The sequence below is a fragment of the Pterocles gutturalis genome, unplaced genomic scaffold (assembly GCF_000699245.1).
Source record: "Pterocles gutturalis isolate BGI_N339 unplaced genomic scaffold, ASM69924v1 scaffold31059, whole genome shotgun sequence".
In the NCBI taxonomy this organism is placed as follows: Eukaryota; Metazoa; Chordata; class Aves; order Pterocliformes; family Pteroclidae; genus Pterocles; species Pterocles gutturalis.
In genome coordinates this window covers 20,890-38,175 of record NW_010129131.1, presented here as the reverse complement: position 1 = coordinate 38,175, position 17,286 = coordinate 20,890, and the positions used below count along the sequence as shown (strand labels likewise).

The following is a 17,286-nucleotide window of genomic DNA, read 5'->3' as shown; positions in this document are numbered from 1 at the left end:
CTTAATAAAGCACTCTGCTGCATTTGCTGTTTTAGGATTATCCATCATACACAGCTTTTGGCCAAAATCAGTATGCACAGTATTACTCAGCATCAACATATGGTGCATATATGACTTCAAACAACACAGCTGATGGCACTACTTCATCATCATCAACCTACCAGTTACAGGACTCTCTCACTGGCCTGACTAGTCAACCAGGTACAGATCTACATGCAGGTGAAAACAATGTTTGTATTTTATTCTGTGTTTGTATAAAGACTTATCCACCTTGTTTGAATATTGATATTTTAAGCTCACACCTTTCAGAAAACTTCATAGTGCAAACAAGCCAAAATAAGCTTTTTTTTCTTTTGTTTAGTTAGGAAAGCTGTCTAGTTTGTTTGCTAGTTCAGTAAAGCTCTTGCAGACTGAGATGGTTGTCTATGGAAGGAGAGGGCCTGAAAAAAGTTACAAACAGTCTGGTAGGGACCTTTTAGTACCGGAAGAAACTGTACAGTAACAAAGCCTTAGTAAATTTTGAAAATGAAATTCAGCCAGCTCTCCTGTTACTGACAGTGGGACATTCCTGTATACATGTTCTGGAGTATTGCTGTAAAGAATTTTAAAAAAGATAATGTGGTTTATCTAATTATGCCCCAATCATGGTAGCAAGAGAACATGGGCTTTATTCAAATGTATACAAGCTGTGTTTGCTAATTCACTGATTTAGGTCACTAAGAATAGAACAATCGGTTATTAGCATAAGTGTCTTTTAAAAAAATAGCATTAAAGTAGTTGAAGTTGCAAAAATGAAGTTATGAGGAGACATCAGGAGACTCAATTTGCCTGCCCAGCTCTGCCCCCTTGTGCACGTCTGCTACAACACAGCCTTTTGTTACACAGTTGTATTCTTTGGGCACCAGTGCTGGATAAATGGCAGCTGTTCATTTTTTTCTTATTATTCTTATAACCCAGTTCACATTTATTTGCCTGCTCCGTTCTATGTGTTCTGCAAACACAGACGTTAATACGGATTTCTTTTTTTTTTTTTTTTTGCCAGATTTCTAGGTTCCTGAACATCTCACCAGTTTATTTTCCCCCTTTTAATATAACTGGGACTGAAGTAAAGTTAAAACTATGTATTTGAAATTACGCATAATATAGTGCAGAGCTATGAGATCTCGATGGGCTAGTTTAGGAGCTGACAGCTACTGTCAGACGAGTGTGGTATCCTTCCTGGATGAACAGAGCCTGCTTTTTGATGCTCACTTTCCTGTATTGTTTCTGTTATATATGAAGTTCTTAAAAGATCTATCTCAGTATTATGAGATTATTATTATTTATTATATTCATAACCCAAGTAGCCTACTAACACTGTGTGTAGTAGCATCTGTGGGAGAGGTTATCAATTGCCAGCTGCCCGGCTCAGCATTGCTAGAGCAATCTCTTCCAGGGGCACTGGCTTTACTGATGCAGCGTGCCTAGTCTCTGCCTTACCCACAGACTGTGAGCATTTATAAAAAGGCGAGCAAACTGGGTTTTAGAGAAATGGTCCTTAATTACAAAATCAAATAATTGCATAAATCTTCCTGATTCTCATCCTAATAACTGCAGCAATGAATTTGCACAAAGGAAGTCTAGTACTGTGTAGAAAACTATAAGCAAGGCCTCATACTTCATATAAGCTTTAAATTTACTAAAAATGTTGGAATTTTAATTGCATGAGTTGAAATTTTTCCTTTCCAGCTATTTTCCTCATGGTTATTTTTAAAGTGTGTGTGTGTGTGTGTGTGCACATTTGTGGTATGGTATGGTACGGATATTGGGAGATACACATTCCCTTGTTTTTTGATGAAAGTGTAAAACATTACTCAGTAGTCTCAGAATGCAAATTTAGGAAGAAAAACCCAAGAGGTAACTTGAAATCAAGTGAAATTTCAACAGTTGCAGGACATCCATAACAGAGACAAATCATGTGTAAAGTATTTTTAAAAGAGTATGAAGAATACTCATGGCTGATGTTTTGATAATTGTGCGTGTTCTGTGTACTTCTCTTTGTTCCTTTGTTATTCCTCCATATTTTTATTTGAGAAAATCAGACAGTGTTTACCATATTGTCTCTCCCTTGGGTATCTGTGTTTCCTAGAAATGCTGTGTAAATTTATCATGTATTACAAACTTCCTTAGTATTGAATAGCATTGACAAAATAAAGGAATCTTGCCTTACATAGCTTGAACAGGTTGAAAAAATGTTGAAGGCTTCACATCTATGAAGCAGTAAGGATTTTTCTTGTTCGTGGATTGTTTAAGCATATAAACTTGTTTTCCTGTTAAGTACGTTGTGCATCCGAACTTAGAAATCTGCCCACACACTCCTTATTTCTGTGAAGTATTGCACTGATCATGCGACCCTCTGCTGAGAGTGCAGCACCCACTTTGTGAATCCATGACGTGCCTGTGCCCATCTGTGTCACTGTAAAAATAAGTTTCCATCAGTGACATGCAGTGTCTTGGAGATCACTCCAGATACAGTAGATCACACTGCAGAGCTTCAGCACTCGCTGTGTTCACTTGTTGTCTAACAGGCCTTTATTGCTCGGTCGTGAAAACTTAACTCCAATACCTAAGATTAAACATAGCAAGGCACTTCACTCTTCTGACATCTCTGCTAGCTATTAATTCAAATAACTAATCAAAGCCTCTAGTACTCCCCACACATACAGGATTTCTTGTTTTCATAATAAAGCCCCATCAGATAAAGAGTTAATATCAGTTACTATTTTATTTATTGACCGTGTAGAGAAAATTAGATGAAAATTGAAAGAGACTTTACTCTTTCTGCTGTTCATAACAAGCAATAACGTATTACAAGCCAGGAAAAGAGGTTGGTAATGCTGAAGCCATCTTCTGGCTGCTCTTTCTGCTAAGAATGTATAACAAAAGTCAATCCATAAGGAGAGAATGAAGGGGCTCAGAAGTTCATCCATCCCACATCTCTGTAAGGCTCAGCTCCTTACCCTTGCCGTGGACTTCTCTTCTGTGTTTGTATTGTGTCTGCCCTACATTAAGATTTTTCAAAATGCACTTGTTACCACAAAGTATCTGAGACAAATAGGTATCTCCAGGGGCACTTCAACTCATATTGGGATAAGTCAGGAGAATCCTTAAGGGATTGTGCTTCAGGAGATGAGTACATTTGAGTATACTCAATGAATACATGGCTACATTTAGTCTAGGGTGGATAAAATTCTAGTAGAGAAAATAGGTCTGTAGGGAGCCTGGGCAAAAGCTTCATGTTTAGGCACCTCACTTTCAGATGTCCGGAGTTAGGCGAGATGATATCATAGGATATTAGCTCCAATTTGGTTACTGGGATTCAGCAGAGCATCTGGTCTCTCTTAATTTGGTACCCATAGTGAAGTCATCCTTTGCACCTTCTTGAGGAGATGGCATTAAGAAAAACAGCACAAAGGTCTATATGCACACTGTGCCCACACCTTTTTTCTCCTGGTTAAGTGGCACAGCTGTGTTTCAACAAGGAGGACTGGGTGTTCACATCAAACTACAGGTGGGAAACTGTGTTCTCAATATGAAAGACCACCTCCTTCTGTAACAGTGCTGTAGCTCCCTGTACTCTACCTGAAGCTTCTGCAAGGTCTCCATGGCATGGAAGGCTTCACGCTGGACATGAACCAGTGCATGAGTATGTGCATGAACATCTGTGATAAAGTGATCATTCCATGTTCTGATTTTAACATTTTCCTCTTGCTTTATTGGATCACTGATACTGCTTATAGTTCCAGTGGGAGAAGACTATGAAGTATATTTGTTAGGCATGTGTTGAATATTGGAAAAGCTAAAAAATTTCAAACATTGCAATAAAAATTTCTGTCTAATATGAGCTGCAGTAGGAACTCTTTAATGAGGGTAAGGTTTTCAGTACTCTTTGGTACTACAATTTCTTACATTCTTCTGTGTTTCATGGCTGAATTTTTAATAAGTTTTCCTTTTATCAGCATTGACCTCATTTCTAAAGCAAGCAGAGGAAAAGTGCAGTTGCTCCTTCAGCCTGCTGTTGGTAAAAAAGCAAATCAAGCAATGAAGCCTACAGTTGTTCAAAAAAAACCACACTACTGACTTCTGAAGTTCTAAAATAGATGCATACCTTGCGTTCAAGTAAGAGACAGCTGCTCATTCTGATTTAGAGATTAGCTTAATGAAATAAAGTTGGCTTTAAGTATCTAGAACTTACAAGGTACAGTGATTAGTTACAGTACTGATTAATGGATAATTATGCAATCATGTACAGCGTTGACCCAAGCAGAAGCCTGGGGCAACTGGTAATAGCTAATGCTAAATGAAAATTTAAGTTATTTACTTCAGTTATTAGATACTTTCAGAGAAGATTTAGAACAGGGGGGTTTTATGATATTTTATTTTTGGTAGGTTAGAGTAAACACAGTCATTGAGAACAGATGTTTTAATACATTACTGTAGAAATTAGTCGATTTTGTCGTAAAATGTTGAAATGTTATAAATATGAAGACTTTTGTGGTAAGAATGTAAACATTCATCTTCAGTTGTTTAATTTTTGCCATTTCATTTCTGGGGGTTTGTTTTGGGATTTTTTTTACATTCTGTCAGAAAAATCTAGGAAATTATATTTTCATGCAGAACTCTTGCATACTCAGAACTTCTGTTGAAGTCAGTGGATGTTTTTGCTGCACAAGGATTCTGATTATGAAGCATTTTTTGTACATTTGTACATTTACCAAAGTATATTTTGCTGTTCCTCTCATGGAGAAAGAACTGAGATAATGTGACCTTATTGATCACTCCACTGACTGCAGTGTCCTTACTGACATCAACACCGTGCTGGGAATAGAAATGATTACTCAACAAGAACTCTCTCTCCCTTCTGTAGGGACAAAGTAAAAACAGCATGGGAACATTACTCATTAGATATTATTATTGCTGCTTATTTCTTGGCAAATAAGAGTTTTGGCTGAAGAGTAACTACTATAGAATGCGTATGATCCTTATCCAACTCAGGACAGACATACCTAAAATGATATCTGGAATAAATTCGCAAATTGCAGCTTTGAAAATCTTGTCTTAGCTGCTGACTGAAAGTTTGTCTCTGCTATGCACAAACAAAACGTCAGTTTTGTGACATTGAACTAGTCATCACCTAGTTTGAGAAAAAAGTAGCAGTATCTTCTACCAGATGACAGCAGAATAATTTGAGTACTTCCCCAGGAACTGAGAAAGACAGATTTTATTTCCTCCTGTTTCATGGAAGATTCATCACCTTCCACTTGAGGGTACAGGGATGTGGATTCTTGCTCATGAAAATGTTTTTATACTTCATATATATCAGTCATTCAGTCAAATAAACCAGTGTATCCTGGAGAAGGCAGTGGAACCTACAAATGTCCTTCTTCAGGTAAATGTCCTAACCAACAGGCTCGGGAACTAACTTTCTTCTTGTTCTTCCCTTTCCTTGAATCTTGAATTCTTTCCTCACAATGTCTAGAGCTCCCATTCAGGAATGTGACATTATGGGCTTAAATCTTATTCTTCCAAGAAATACAACAGTATTTTTCCAGTCAAGATATATAAATATATCTTCACAGTGTATTTATTTTAATAATCTTCTCTATGTGATTCACTGTAAGGTATAAATAAATGATGGAAGAGATTAAGAATTTAACTATTGTGTTACATTACGCACAGACTCTTAATTGAGACTGCAGTCTATTTTTTCTTCATAGAGTTTGCTAGACTAGAATTGTGTTCTTTTATGTGGAGGGAGAATGAGATAAATGACTCGGGGAAGATCACAGAAACATTCAATCATTCACATTGGAAAGGACCTCTGCGAGCCTTTTGGTCCAACCCGCTCATGGACGAGCCAACTTAGATCATGTTGCTCAGGGCTGTGTCAAATTGGGTTTTGAGTATCTCCAAGGTTGGAGAATGCATAGCCTCTCTGGGCTTCTGTCCCAGGGCCTGACCACTCTCACAATGAAGGTTTTTTTTCTTGCATCTAACAGTAATATCCCATTGCTGTGACTTCTGTCTGTTGATTCTTGTCCTTTACATCTGTGAAGAGTCACTCAGCCTTTCCTCCTTTGCATTCAGACCCTTAACTGTCTTGGTGGTCACACCTGGACTAACTACAGTTTGTCAATATCCCTCCTGTATGTGGGGACACAAAACTAGACATTTTTCCAGACATGATCTTCCAAGTTCAGAACGGAGCAGAAAAATCACTCACCTTGATCTGCTGGCCACTTCTGTTGTTGCTGGTGGACTTTGGTGACCTTAGTGATGCTTTGTAAAAATGAATTATGTTCAGATTCCTGCTCAAAATCAGATGCATCATAGATGGTTCTTGGGAAATGTTTGTACCAAATGTTATTCTGTAGATGTACTGTCATGGGCACTTTTAAAAAATACTACTGAAGTGGCCCAGAAACACACAATTGCATGCAGCACAAGGACTCCCTTGAATCAAACTCCATAGTAGATGTTAGATCTAAGCTGTACCCTTTCCTTCTTTAATGGAGAAAAATCAAATCATTAATAGGATAGATGATGAAGGAGGATTTCTGTCATTTAGCGCTTGGAAACCTAGCTAAACTGCATTTGTTGGTAGCAGCTTTAAAAGTGCACTGAAGGTACTGTGTTATGAAGAAAATAATATTTTCCATTTACTGAGCTGTGGAATAGAAGTATTTTGTAAGGAGAAGTTCCATGCCATCCTTTCTGCAGTCTTTCTGTGTTACATAGCTACTGGTTTGCAATGACCTTTAAAGCCCTTTGTTACCTGCACAGCAAAGTAGATTAAATGGGTAAGTACATCAGGGCTGAGTCTTAAGAGCAACTATGCCATGCCAGATTGAAGGTTATTCTAGCATATCTTCTCTCTGACAGCAGACAATAGCTGATATTTAGAGAAAGATTATCAGAATACAAGAAGTATGACTTCACCCTCTTTCTGGTAGCAACCGGAATATTGTATTTAATATTATGACCTTCCTCTGACAATTTATGGGTAGAGTCAAGGTGGGGAAAAAAAAAAGTGAACTCCCAGGTGACATGGGAGAAGGAGATGAAGCAGGAAGCTGACTGACTCTTCTGGTGTGTGGACATGTGCCAAAGGGTATTCTGGGAAAAGTAACAAAGGGCTTGGAAATAAGTCTAGTTGAACTCCAAACATGGGAAATGAACTACTTTAACTAAAAGGCACTTCATGTTTTGAGAAGTCTTTATGGTGACTTGTAAAATATGTTACTTGGATCTATCAATATTTTGCATGTGCTCATGTATTTGTATGTATGTCTGCACATGCATATGTGTAATTTTAATCTTTCTCTTATTCTGCTAAGGTTTATAGTGTTTCCTTGGTAAAGTCAAAAGTGTATGTAGCATCTGCAGATTCCATCTACATAAGACAAACCACATTGTCACTCATTGTATACAACTTTTTTAGGTGCATCTTGTGGTTGAGTGTGCATGCAGTCATGTCTAGCTATGAGAAAAAAAAAAAGTTTTTTATTTAAAAATCCAGTACTAATTTTGCCATGAATGGTTGACTTTATAGGGGAGTTTGACACAGTGCAGAGCCCCTCCACGCCAATCAAAGATCTTGATGAGAGAACATGTAGGAGTTCTGGGTCAAAGTCTCGGGGTAGAGGGCGGAAGAATAATCCATCACCCCCTCCAGACAGTGACTTGGAGGTATGCCTGTGGTAACTGATGAATGGTAATGTGGAGGTTTCTTCTGATGAAAAGTAAATTCTGAAAACTACAGCTGTGGAAATAGCTTAATGCATTTTAGAAAACGTGATGGACTCAGTCTCACTAACTGAATATAACAAATATTATTTGCTGTTTTACCATACATGTACAATGAGACGTTCTTCATGACAAACTTAGGCAGAAAAGTAAATGTTATTCACCCTTGCACTTTTTAGCTCTAAGATTGTGTCTTTCAGTTTCTCATGCAATATAACCACAAAATTGTAAGACTTGTGTCACATTTTCTTTTATTTTTTTTTAATAGGAAATCTCAAATATATTGCTTAGCTTAATTGCATGTATTTATGAATGCAGTGTAAAAATTCAGGATCATCTGGCACTTGTGCACAGGTTTGTCCTTGTGCTTCTGAGTAATGCCGGTGGATTTCAATGAGGCAGCTTACATCAGTGAAGTTGTGGCTGTACTGAAGTATGTGCAACATCAGTGCCTTAGTGAAGAAATATATCTGCCTAATATATGGGGTGACAATTTAAAACACAGGTGACCTCTTAGCGGTGGAGTAATTATGGTCTTATTACTCCTGTGTTAGCAGTGCAATGCCTTACATTGACAGGAGGAGGAGGAAGCAGAGTGCCTGTGTGTGTCTGAAACACTCCAGCTCTGGCATCAGGGAAACGTGCCGCCTGTGGTGCGGTGTGTCCCCTCCTGCCGCCAGACTGGCACTGGGAGCAAGTGGCTCTGGCCAGCCCCACTGCTGTGCCTTCACTGACCAGCTCCGGGTACAGCAGAAGAGACTGTTGCTGGGACTTGGGCTGGCCACACAGCCTTTCCTGGGGTGGCAGGGTGGGCTGCAGCGCTTAGGCACTGAATGTAAATGCCATTGCTTTTATACAGAAATGGTTACACATTTTTTGTGTTTCAAAGATGTAACTTTTCCAGTGAAAAGGCTCTAACTTTTTACATTTCAGTTTTCGTGTTTCTTTTGTAGTTTACCAGTGAAAATGAACCCCTCATCAATATAAAAAGTTTTTTTCCTTTTTTTTTTTGAGTTAGAATAATCTGTTTATCGTATGATATAATTTAAATTCTGTTTGACATTATGTGTGGCATATAGCACTTTTGTACAAGACAATTTTAACTATGCAGGAGAAATACAGAAGAACCTTGGGTCAATAAGACTTGCAGAGGAGTATCTAAGAGTACTGTTTATCCTTAAGTTAATGATTATGTTTGACCCCCATCATGTTTCTGAAATCTGTGTTATGCAGCTGTTTGGAAAAACTTTTTAGGGGATAAATAAGAAATGGCTGAAGAGTTTAAAAGTTACTCTCCTTCTGACTTTTTACCATGCATGTTACCCTGTTCTTGCTGATTTTCAGAGAAAACCTGCTTGCTTAAGCAAGTGGTCAAACTTTAGGAATGAGTTGATTTTGGCCCTCTGGGTGGGATGGTGGTGGGACTTTGGCGTTATCTGTTTAATAATATTTTTCCCACTTCTTTTTTCAGCGTGTATTTGTTTGGGATTTGGACGAAACAATCATAGTTTTTCATTCACTGCTCACAGGATCCTATGCACAGAAGTATGGCAAGGTATGTGAGCCATATATTCTGTGTCGAATCACTGTATCAGAGCTATCTGGCCTGCACATGTGTGTGTTTTTCATCATGGCTTGGGTGAAGGTAGAGGGAAAGTGTAAAGTAAACCCCATTTTCAGAGGGTTAATGTGACAAAGTCAAGGAGAGAAATGAGACAGACCCTAAGCACAATATGTGAGGCAGAGCTGCAAATGAGGGAAGAGTTTATAAAGGAACCCGGGTGAGTTCCTGAGGGATGTTGGAAGAGATGTTGCAGGGAGATAACAGAGGTAATGGGCAAATGAAGATAACTTACTGTTTGGATTGGTAGAGGAAGACATAAGAAATAAACTGGAGTGATGGGTGAATTTATGAGGAAATAATTGGTGAATCATAATGAGAAAGTAAGCGACAGACCTGCTTCAATGCCAGCAGCAGATGTTATTCTTTGACTCCCCATCTTTTCCATTGAATCTTTGGTTCCCTTGGCTGGCTCTGGGGTGAGTAATGCTGAGGAGTGAATCCCTCTCCCAGGCAGACAGTTGTACTCATCCTCTCCCCTGCAACAAGATCCAAAAGGAGTTCAGGTCATGGAACAGCAAGCAGGAGAGCAAGAGGAAGAGCGAGGGAGGCAGAGAGAGCCAGTGGGAGCCTGCAGGAGCTGAGTCAGCAGCAAGTCCCTCTGGGGCGGTGGGAGCCCAGGGAGTGGTGCTTGAGCAAGGGGAGAAGGGACTGGTGGGAGGATGGATGCATAGCAGCAGGAGTGGACTGCTGGAATAGGTAGAGCTAAAGCCTGGATAAAACAAAAGAATTAGGGCAAGCATATGGAAGGGAAGAATATGGACAGGGAGAATGTTGCTATATACGTACGTGGATGTACGTTTTCTAGATGTTGTGCCATTCAAGTGTAATTAATGCAAAAGTATTTCTTTTTAAGAACATAGCCATGTACATACTGCCTCTTTATTCCAGACAGAGACAGATGCTCAAGAAAAGGATGTGAGAAACGGTACATTAAAGAAGTGCTTTCCACACACACCTCCCCAGCCTGTGGGTTAGAAATGTCCAAAGCTAGATCTGTGAATTTTAACCACAGATGGGCCAGTCCTCTGTGTTTTGAGGCAGCCCTTTGTGGTTACTAGAAGAGAAAGCTAATAGGAAGACTCCCGGGCCCAGACAAAACTCTGAATTTTTGGAATGCTAAGATAAGGGTAGTTATTAATGTCTTGTGAAAAACAGCCTTGCTTGTTTTGCAGCTTCACAGTGCCAAATCAGTGCACGTTTCAGTACTCTATCAAAAATTCCTCTTCTGCTGTTTTTCAAACACTGTAACAACAGTGACTGTCAGAACCATTTCTAACTTACAGTTTTCAAAATGGAAGAAACCTATCTGAAGACGAACATTTATATCACTTTTGAGTGTAGCCCATAGACTGCCACAGAACTTGCTGAATTGCCCCAGTGATGTAGTCATTCCTTTTATCCTTTTTTGATTGTACCCGTAGGATGTTTACATCTCATGCACCATCTTACATAATATATGAGTAAGGTCCAAGTCAACTTTAATACAAAGTTTTAAAAATCAGAGTACATTTTGTAGCTCACATACACCAGTGAATAACTTTGAAAACTGTCTTAGAAATAACAACAGAAATGTAATACCTATTGGTTTCCCACTTTTTATGAGTAGGGATATTTGAAAAAATCCCAGTACCTTGTTCTTGAAGAGCACATCTGCTGCTATTATTGACTCTCCATACAGAGTCCTTAGAAACAGTAATGGCACACTAACAGCCAATAATACTGATAACAGATAAAGCTGGCTTATATAAACTAAGAGTAACTCAAGGGCAAGTGAAATTAAGGTAGTTGCACTGCTGAGATCAGCATCAGTAAACAAATGTAATGAACAACCATGAAGCAAAAGGAGAGGAATTCTTAAGTAAAATCCTCTCTTCTTTTTTACTGATAGGTGGCATCCATACAAGTAGGGAAATGTGTTACTTTCCAGAGTCTGTAAAATAAAAGTAGTAGACTTTTTCCTTCCTGCAGTGACTACCTTTGCCATATTTATAGAGAACTTGTTGGGGAGGTAATGAGTAATTTGCCTATGAAACTTAAATCTATATATTGTTGACTGCAAGGAGGCTCGAGCAGTAGGAAAGGGTGATCTTGGGAGTAGGCTTTAACTTTTGCATGTCATTGAAGTGTTGCTGAAATCTAAGATGGGATGTGTCTGAGCCCAAGTGCCTAAACAGTTAGACATGGGAGAAGGGAAAGGCAGCACAGCTGGATCTCAGTTAGACTCTGGTGGATGACCTCTTTAGCAGATGTGGCCCTAATCTGTTCTGCATATGATTTCCATCTGTAGACAAGGTCTTAATCCAGACTGAAGTCTGGATTGTTATGAAAATTGGGTTGCTATGAGAGTAAGTAGTCCGTGAACTTTGAGGTTCTCAGCCGAAGTCTTGTGAGCACATAGGTCTTTCAAAAGTGTTGAGAGAGCTGTTTGTCTTGGAAAGGTGGTATAAAAATATTACTTGACAATGAAAAAAATTTCAGGGTAGTGTAAACTAATGGTGATACTAAATTATTTGATTGCTGTGATCTGCTATCTGATTTTAAAAAAATTAAGGCGTGTAATGTCACACAGATGCTCCGCTATGCATACTGTGTTCTTCCATCTGTATTTTGTGAGCCTATTTACTCCCAAAAAGAACCAAATTAAAATAGAAAAAAAAAAAAAACTCTTAGGAAAAGCAGAGTTTTCTCCTTTCCCCATATTTAAATATTCTAAATGAGATTAGTGCGTCTTTAATGTGAACATTACTTTAAGGGAAGCCATCTTCCTATACCAAGTGTGCTCATTTCATACTTTCAAGGAGTGAGATGCTGGTTTTAGAACTAGTGTGAATATAGAGACAGGCAAGGATTTCTGAAGTTGCAAATGGATGCTCTCCTTGATATATACTTGTCCAGCACTTTGCGTGGTGTGATAATTATTTGATTTCAGAATTATATAGGACTGTTATAATACCCACATTAAAAACAAGCCTAGTGATTTGCTGAAAGATTTAACTTATTGGATGCAGCTGTAAGCATCTCATTTAAAACACAGGCCAAATTGCTACTTCTTAAACTCCACTGAAGTAGGAGAGATTTGGCCAGAGGTCGGTCATGTGTCACTTTGATATTTAAAATATAAAACTTACCCAGAGGAATATCCTGTGGCTTGCTGTTTTGTACCTGTGGGTGTTTCTGTCAGACTTTTGGTGTAGTGTTTATTATATTGGGCTGGTCAGAACTAACATAAAAAGAGAATAAAAACTACACTACACCTCTGTTAGGTTTCAGGCAAACCATGCTGCCTTCCAGCAGTAAGAGTACCTCTCATTGTTCAACTCATTTGCTCATCTACTTTGTACTTCATAAACTAGTACATTTCTATTTTTAATTATTTACTGCAGTAGCAAATTATGAACCCTGGCATTTGAGCCGTTACATTATGACTTGTGTGGCTGATGATGGTTTTTGCAGCTGAGCACCATTTGGCAGATACAGTTTTCTACAATGCTGAGCTCTTAGGTGAGGATTTGTTGATGTGACAGGACATGTGTTAGGAGATGTCATCATCTGTTAAAAGTTTATGAGGTACATTCTTATTCCCTGTGAACAGTGTGTATTCTTTGTTCCTTTGCATTCCGGTTATTCTTGATGATTTAAGGCTGATTAAGCTGGAGTTTTGTCTACCTCCAAGCATTTATATTTCATTCATTTCTCCCAGGTCAATCCAGAGGGCAAGAATGCCCAGATAAATGCTGTGACACAAGGTGCAACCAGTTAAAAAAGAATGAAAGTCCTTTCTGACCTTAGAAGAGGGAGAATGTGATTTCCAAGTGCAAAAATCATAACAAATTCACCCTTGGTGATCACATTTTGATGTTTTTTAATAGCATTGACAATGACAGAAAGTTGTTGGGGAGGCCACATTAACCTTGTATACTTCTCTGGAAAGGACTCAGAATCTTTTTATTGCTCGCTCTCTGCTTGTCCAGTCATTAAACAGAAAAACTTTGTCACCATTAGCACCCACGATGATATTCCCAAATTCACTCATAAATATGCTTTTGTCCACCTGTGTTAATAGTGTATCTCTCATGACGTCCACTTGTTCTCTCCATTTACTCCCTCATTGTCTGAGGCCTCTGAGTCCATTTTCCTACCTCCTTCTAGAGAGCGTGGAACAGAAACTCCCTATGGAGTACGTGAGTTTTTCTTCATCAGCCGTCAGATATGGTTATTAAGAAGAGATGTATTCTCTTCCTCCGCTGCCACCCACATGAAGCTCTCCTGGGAACAAGTGTCCCCTATGAGAGAGTGAGAGCTGAACTTAAATCTGACATTCCTACATAATGTAGGGAAGTGTATTTAAGCTAAAAATACTGGTACTTAACTTAAGCATTTCCACTTTTTCCAGAGGTCAGTTTTGTTGTAAGTCTGTTCAGGACAGCCACCCATTGAAAATCTATTCTTACAATATTATTAATATATTTTGCTTGTTTTCTTGCTTATTTTTAGGGCTCCATGCGTACAAATTCCTGTCACAATGAATCTATGTGACAGTCTGTTTATCTATTTGTTTTCTGAGATCTTATTAAAAAAGCGCTTGGTGTGATTTTTATTATTTTTCCATGAAATTAGATTATTTTTAACATCTTGTGCTGAAACCTGACCTTCCAAGACAGTATTAAATAGTTTTCTTCCAATAATGAACACTGAGCTTTTGGGGCTTTATTGCAGTCACTTTCCCTTCGGTCAAAACATTTAAGTATTGGTCCTTCTGGGATATTTTTACCTAGTCTCCCAGGAGGCATTCCAGTAGATGGACCAGTCTAGTACAGAAGTCCACAGACAGGCAGCCTGGCTCCAGTTTAGTGCCTTCATACTAACATAGCTAAATTAATTTGTATTTTGGTATACAAAAGTGTTGTAGCTGCTCTTGACACTTTTGCATGCTAATGATATCTGGCTAAAATCATGCCTCTGAGGGCCAAAGAGTTGTGCTTCTTTATTCTGCAAATTATCTGGGGAAAACTTCCAGATTTTTTTTATTATGGTTTCCTCTTTTGTGTATGCTTGTGCAGAGTAGCACAAAATACAATTTTGGCAGAAGTTCAGTCTGCCTTTTATTCAGTTTGTTAGTTTGCTGTGCTCAAATCTGTATCAGCTGCACATGTGTCTTGCTTTCTTTTCAACACTCCATTATTTGTGCCACTTGACTCAGTCTGCAACTTCTGCTTCAAGTTGAAAGACAATAAAATGATGATTGGGATGTTCCTCCACATTGTGCAAATGTTATAAAACCACAAGACCCTGACAAATCTGCTTTCTCTGTCTATTTTTGTATGTGAAGGAATGAACTCAACATGATGAGAGTTGGAATGTGATGTTTAATTCTTGTTAAACAGTTGCAGTACAAGTTTTGGCCAATTCATTAAAAGAGGAATTGTTCGTGTCTTGAGAATTCAATTCCCATGACTCTTCTTAGCAGAAGTTGTTAGGGGGCAATCCCAGACTGATTTCATGCTAAGCTGAAGTTAATTCTTTTGCTTTATTTTGTTTTATATATAGTACCTAGCAATATCCTACACATGCCTTTGTCAAAACAGAAACATAGGAAATCTCATTTTAACAGTAATAAAGTCAGGCATAGTTGGTTACAAAAATACTACTAATAAGAAAATCATAAAAGCTTTGTCACATTTATGTCTTTCAACTATACTAGGCAAGGCAGGAAATTGTGATACATAGTTGTTAGTTTCTGTAAAAATAAATTGGATTATAATGGAATATGTTGTAGCAAATTTCCGCATTTAAGTCTACTTCTACCCAGGAAGGGGGAAAAGAAGGCTGAGAATCAAGAGTCTGAGATTACAGTCTTGGAAGCACTCCAGTGAATAATTTAACTCACATAAATAATAATGAGTTATCACCTGTGCATAAAGTTATGTATTCATAGGATTGAGGTAGAGATGCATATTGCAAATATTCTTTATTAGACTGCATCTAGGAAGAAAAATTTATAGTTTACTGTGCACAGAAAAAAACGCAAGAGAAAGGAGAGAAACACATTTATATGTGATGACATTTTGATAAAAGCATTGTGGCTTAATGAGGAATCTCACGGGTCCAGAGCATTTTGATGATTTGTGTTCTAAGTATCTTACGTGATTTTTTGCAAATCTGCTAATGTGTGTTCCTTAATCATCCCCTTGGAAAACTGACCTTTGCACTTGCTGCTGCCTTCAGCCATGTGCCTGTCAGATCCAGTGAACATGACTGCATAAGACGTAGGGGATGAAGTTATGATACTAGGCACTGCATTTGGTTTTCCTTCTGAAAGGTAGTCTAGACCAGTTCAAGGATCAACATAAAAATATTTCCTTTCACTGACAGAGAATTGGGTTTGACTTCAGATCATTACAATTTCTTGTACTCTATTCTCCCCTCCAAGTCTGACTTTTTTCGTGAGCAAAGGTCAAAATATGCCTATGTTTCAGATTTTACATTAGTTTTTAAGTGATTGAGGGCAGAAGCCATCTTTTATTCTGTCATTGCAAAGCCCTGGAGTAGTGGACGTCTGATAGTGATTGGGAAGCCTTTGATCCTAATACTAATAAATGAACATTTGAGGTTTTGTGTGATTTTGTTGCCAGATGCTGGTAAACTTTTAGGCTTTTGATCTCAAGGTATTTAAGAAAGAATTTCTGAAACCTTGCTAGTGTCAATCAGCATTTAAATTCTGTAATATAGTTTTTTTTCTTATTTTAATGAGAAGAGGATCACATCTATTTTAAAAGTCCATTGCAGTACGTTAAGCATAAAAAAGTTAACTGAACCCCACAAGCTCAGGCAGATGAATAAGGCAATGATAAAACTAGTTACCAGGTGTCACCTAAACATCAGGAACTGTCCTTGTGCATTCTTATTCTGAAACAAATGTAAGGTAATGCAAATTGGCTCAACCTCTTGAGCAAAGTTTAAATTAATTACCTCACATTTACTGTACACTAAATGTTCTCAGACAAACTGTTATTGCAGATCAGTGGATTTGTGGTGTCTTGCTGAGATAGAGTGATTTGATAGTATGAAAGCTATATACGAACAAATGCAACACTTTGAATGAATCTCATCCAGTGGCAGGAATCCTGTATTTCATCAGAAACGAAGGGATGAGCTGTAACAAACAAACAAACTTCCATATGCTTTCCCATTCATATGGACCACTTAAAGAATTGTGCCATAGATTGTAGACATGCTGAAGAACACTTAGAGGAACACTTACAGGGACTTTGTTGAATTAATACCTGCAATAAAATCATAAAGGAGAGCCTGGAAATTCATCAGTGAGTGCCTGCATGGAAGAAGGGTAAATATTGAGACAAAAAAGGACTAAGCACAGGGTTTGAGGATACATACTGGAGCAACAGAAAGTGTGGGAAATAAGCAACATAGGTCTAAGCGTAGGCAAGGCAGCGGTGATTTATCCAAAGTGAAACTCAATTTGGAGAAATGGACATAGGTTCATAGAGCATACCTTTTGTATTTTTAGAAGGCAGAGACATTAGGAATTGAAAAGCAAGTTCGTTCCTACCTCTGTTGCTGACTCAGTGCATTGGGTCAGAAAAATTAGTTACTGCTCCATGAGTCAGCTTTTTTCTCCCACAAATAGACAGGCAAGATACTTATATATTTTTATAAAAGGCTCAGGGATTAAAAATGTTGTGTATTCTTATAATAAATATTTATTTTCTTATATGTGTCTTTTGTGAGAAGTTCCTTCCCTGTTTATAGCCTTCTTTACGCAGGTTTACAGATGGCCACCAGGTTTTGCCTGTCAGTTTAGCCAGGTTACAAATGCCTTGACTTCAAAGAACCTTGATGTTTCAACATGCCCAGCT

At 38.3% G+C, this 17,286-nt stretch overlaps 1 protein-coding gene across 4 annotated transcripts in view; it reads left to right on the top strand.

The window, feature by feature from the left end:
- Window positions 1-17,286, top strand: part of EYA4 (EYA transcriptional coactivator and phosphatase 4) — a 47,070-nt gene that overhangs the window by 15,325 nt on the left and 14,459 nt on the right. For all 4 annotated transcript variants that reach the window (XM_010079860.1, XM_010079859.1, XM_010079858.1 and 1 more), the window contains 3 exons: window positions 36-219; window positions 7,592-7,728; window positions 9,257-9,340. In XM_010079860.1, the coding sequence (XP_010078162.1) occupies window positions 36-219; window positions 7,592-7,728; window positions 9,257-9,340 (405 nt within the window). The remainder of the gene's footprint in view (window positions 1-35; window positions 220-7,591; window positions 7,729-9,256; window positions 9,341-17,286) is intronic.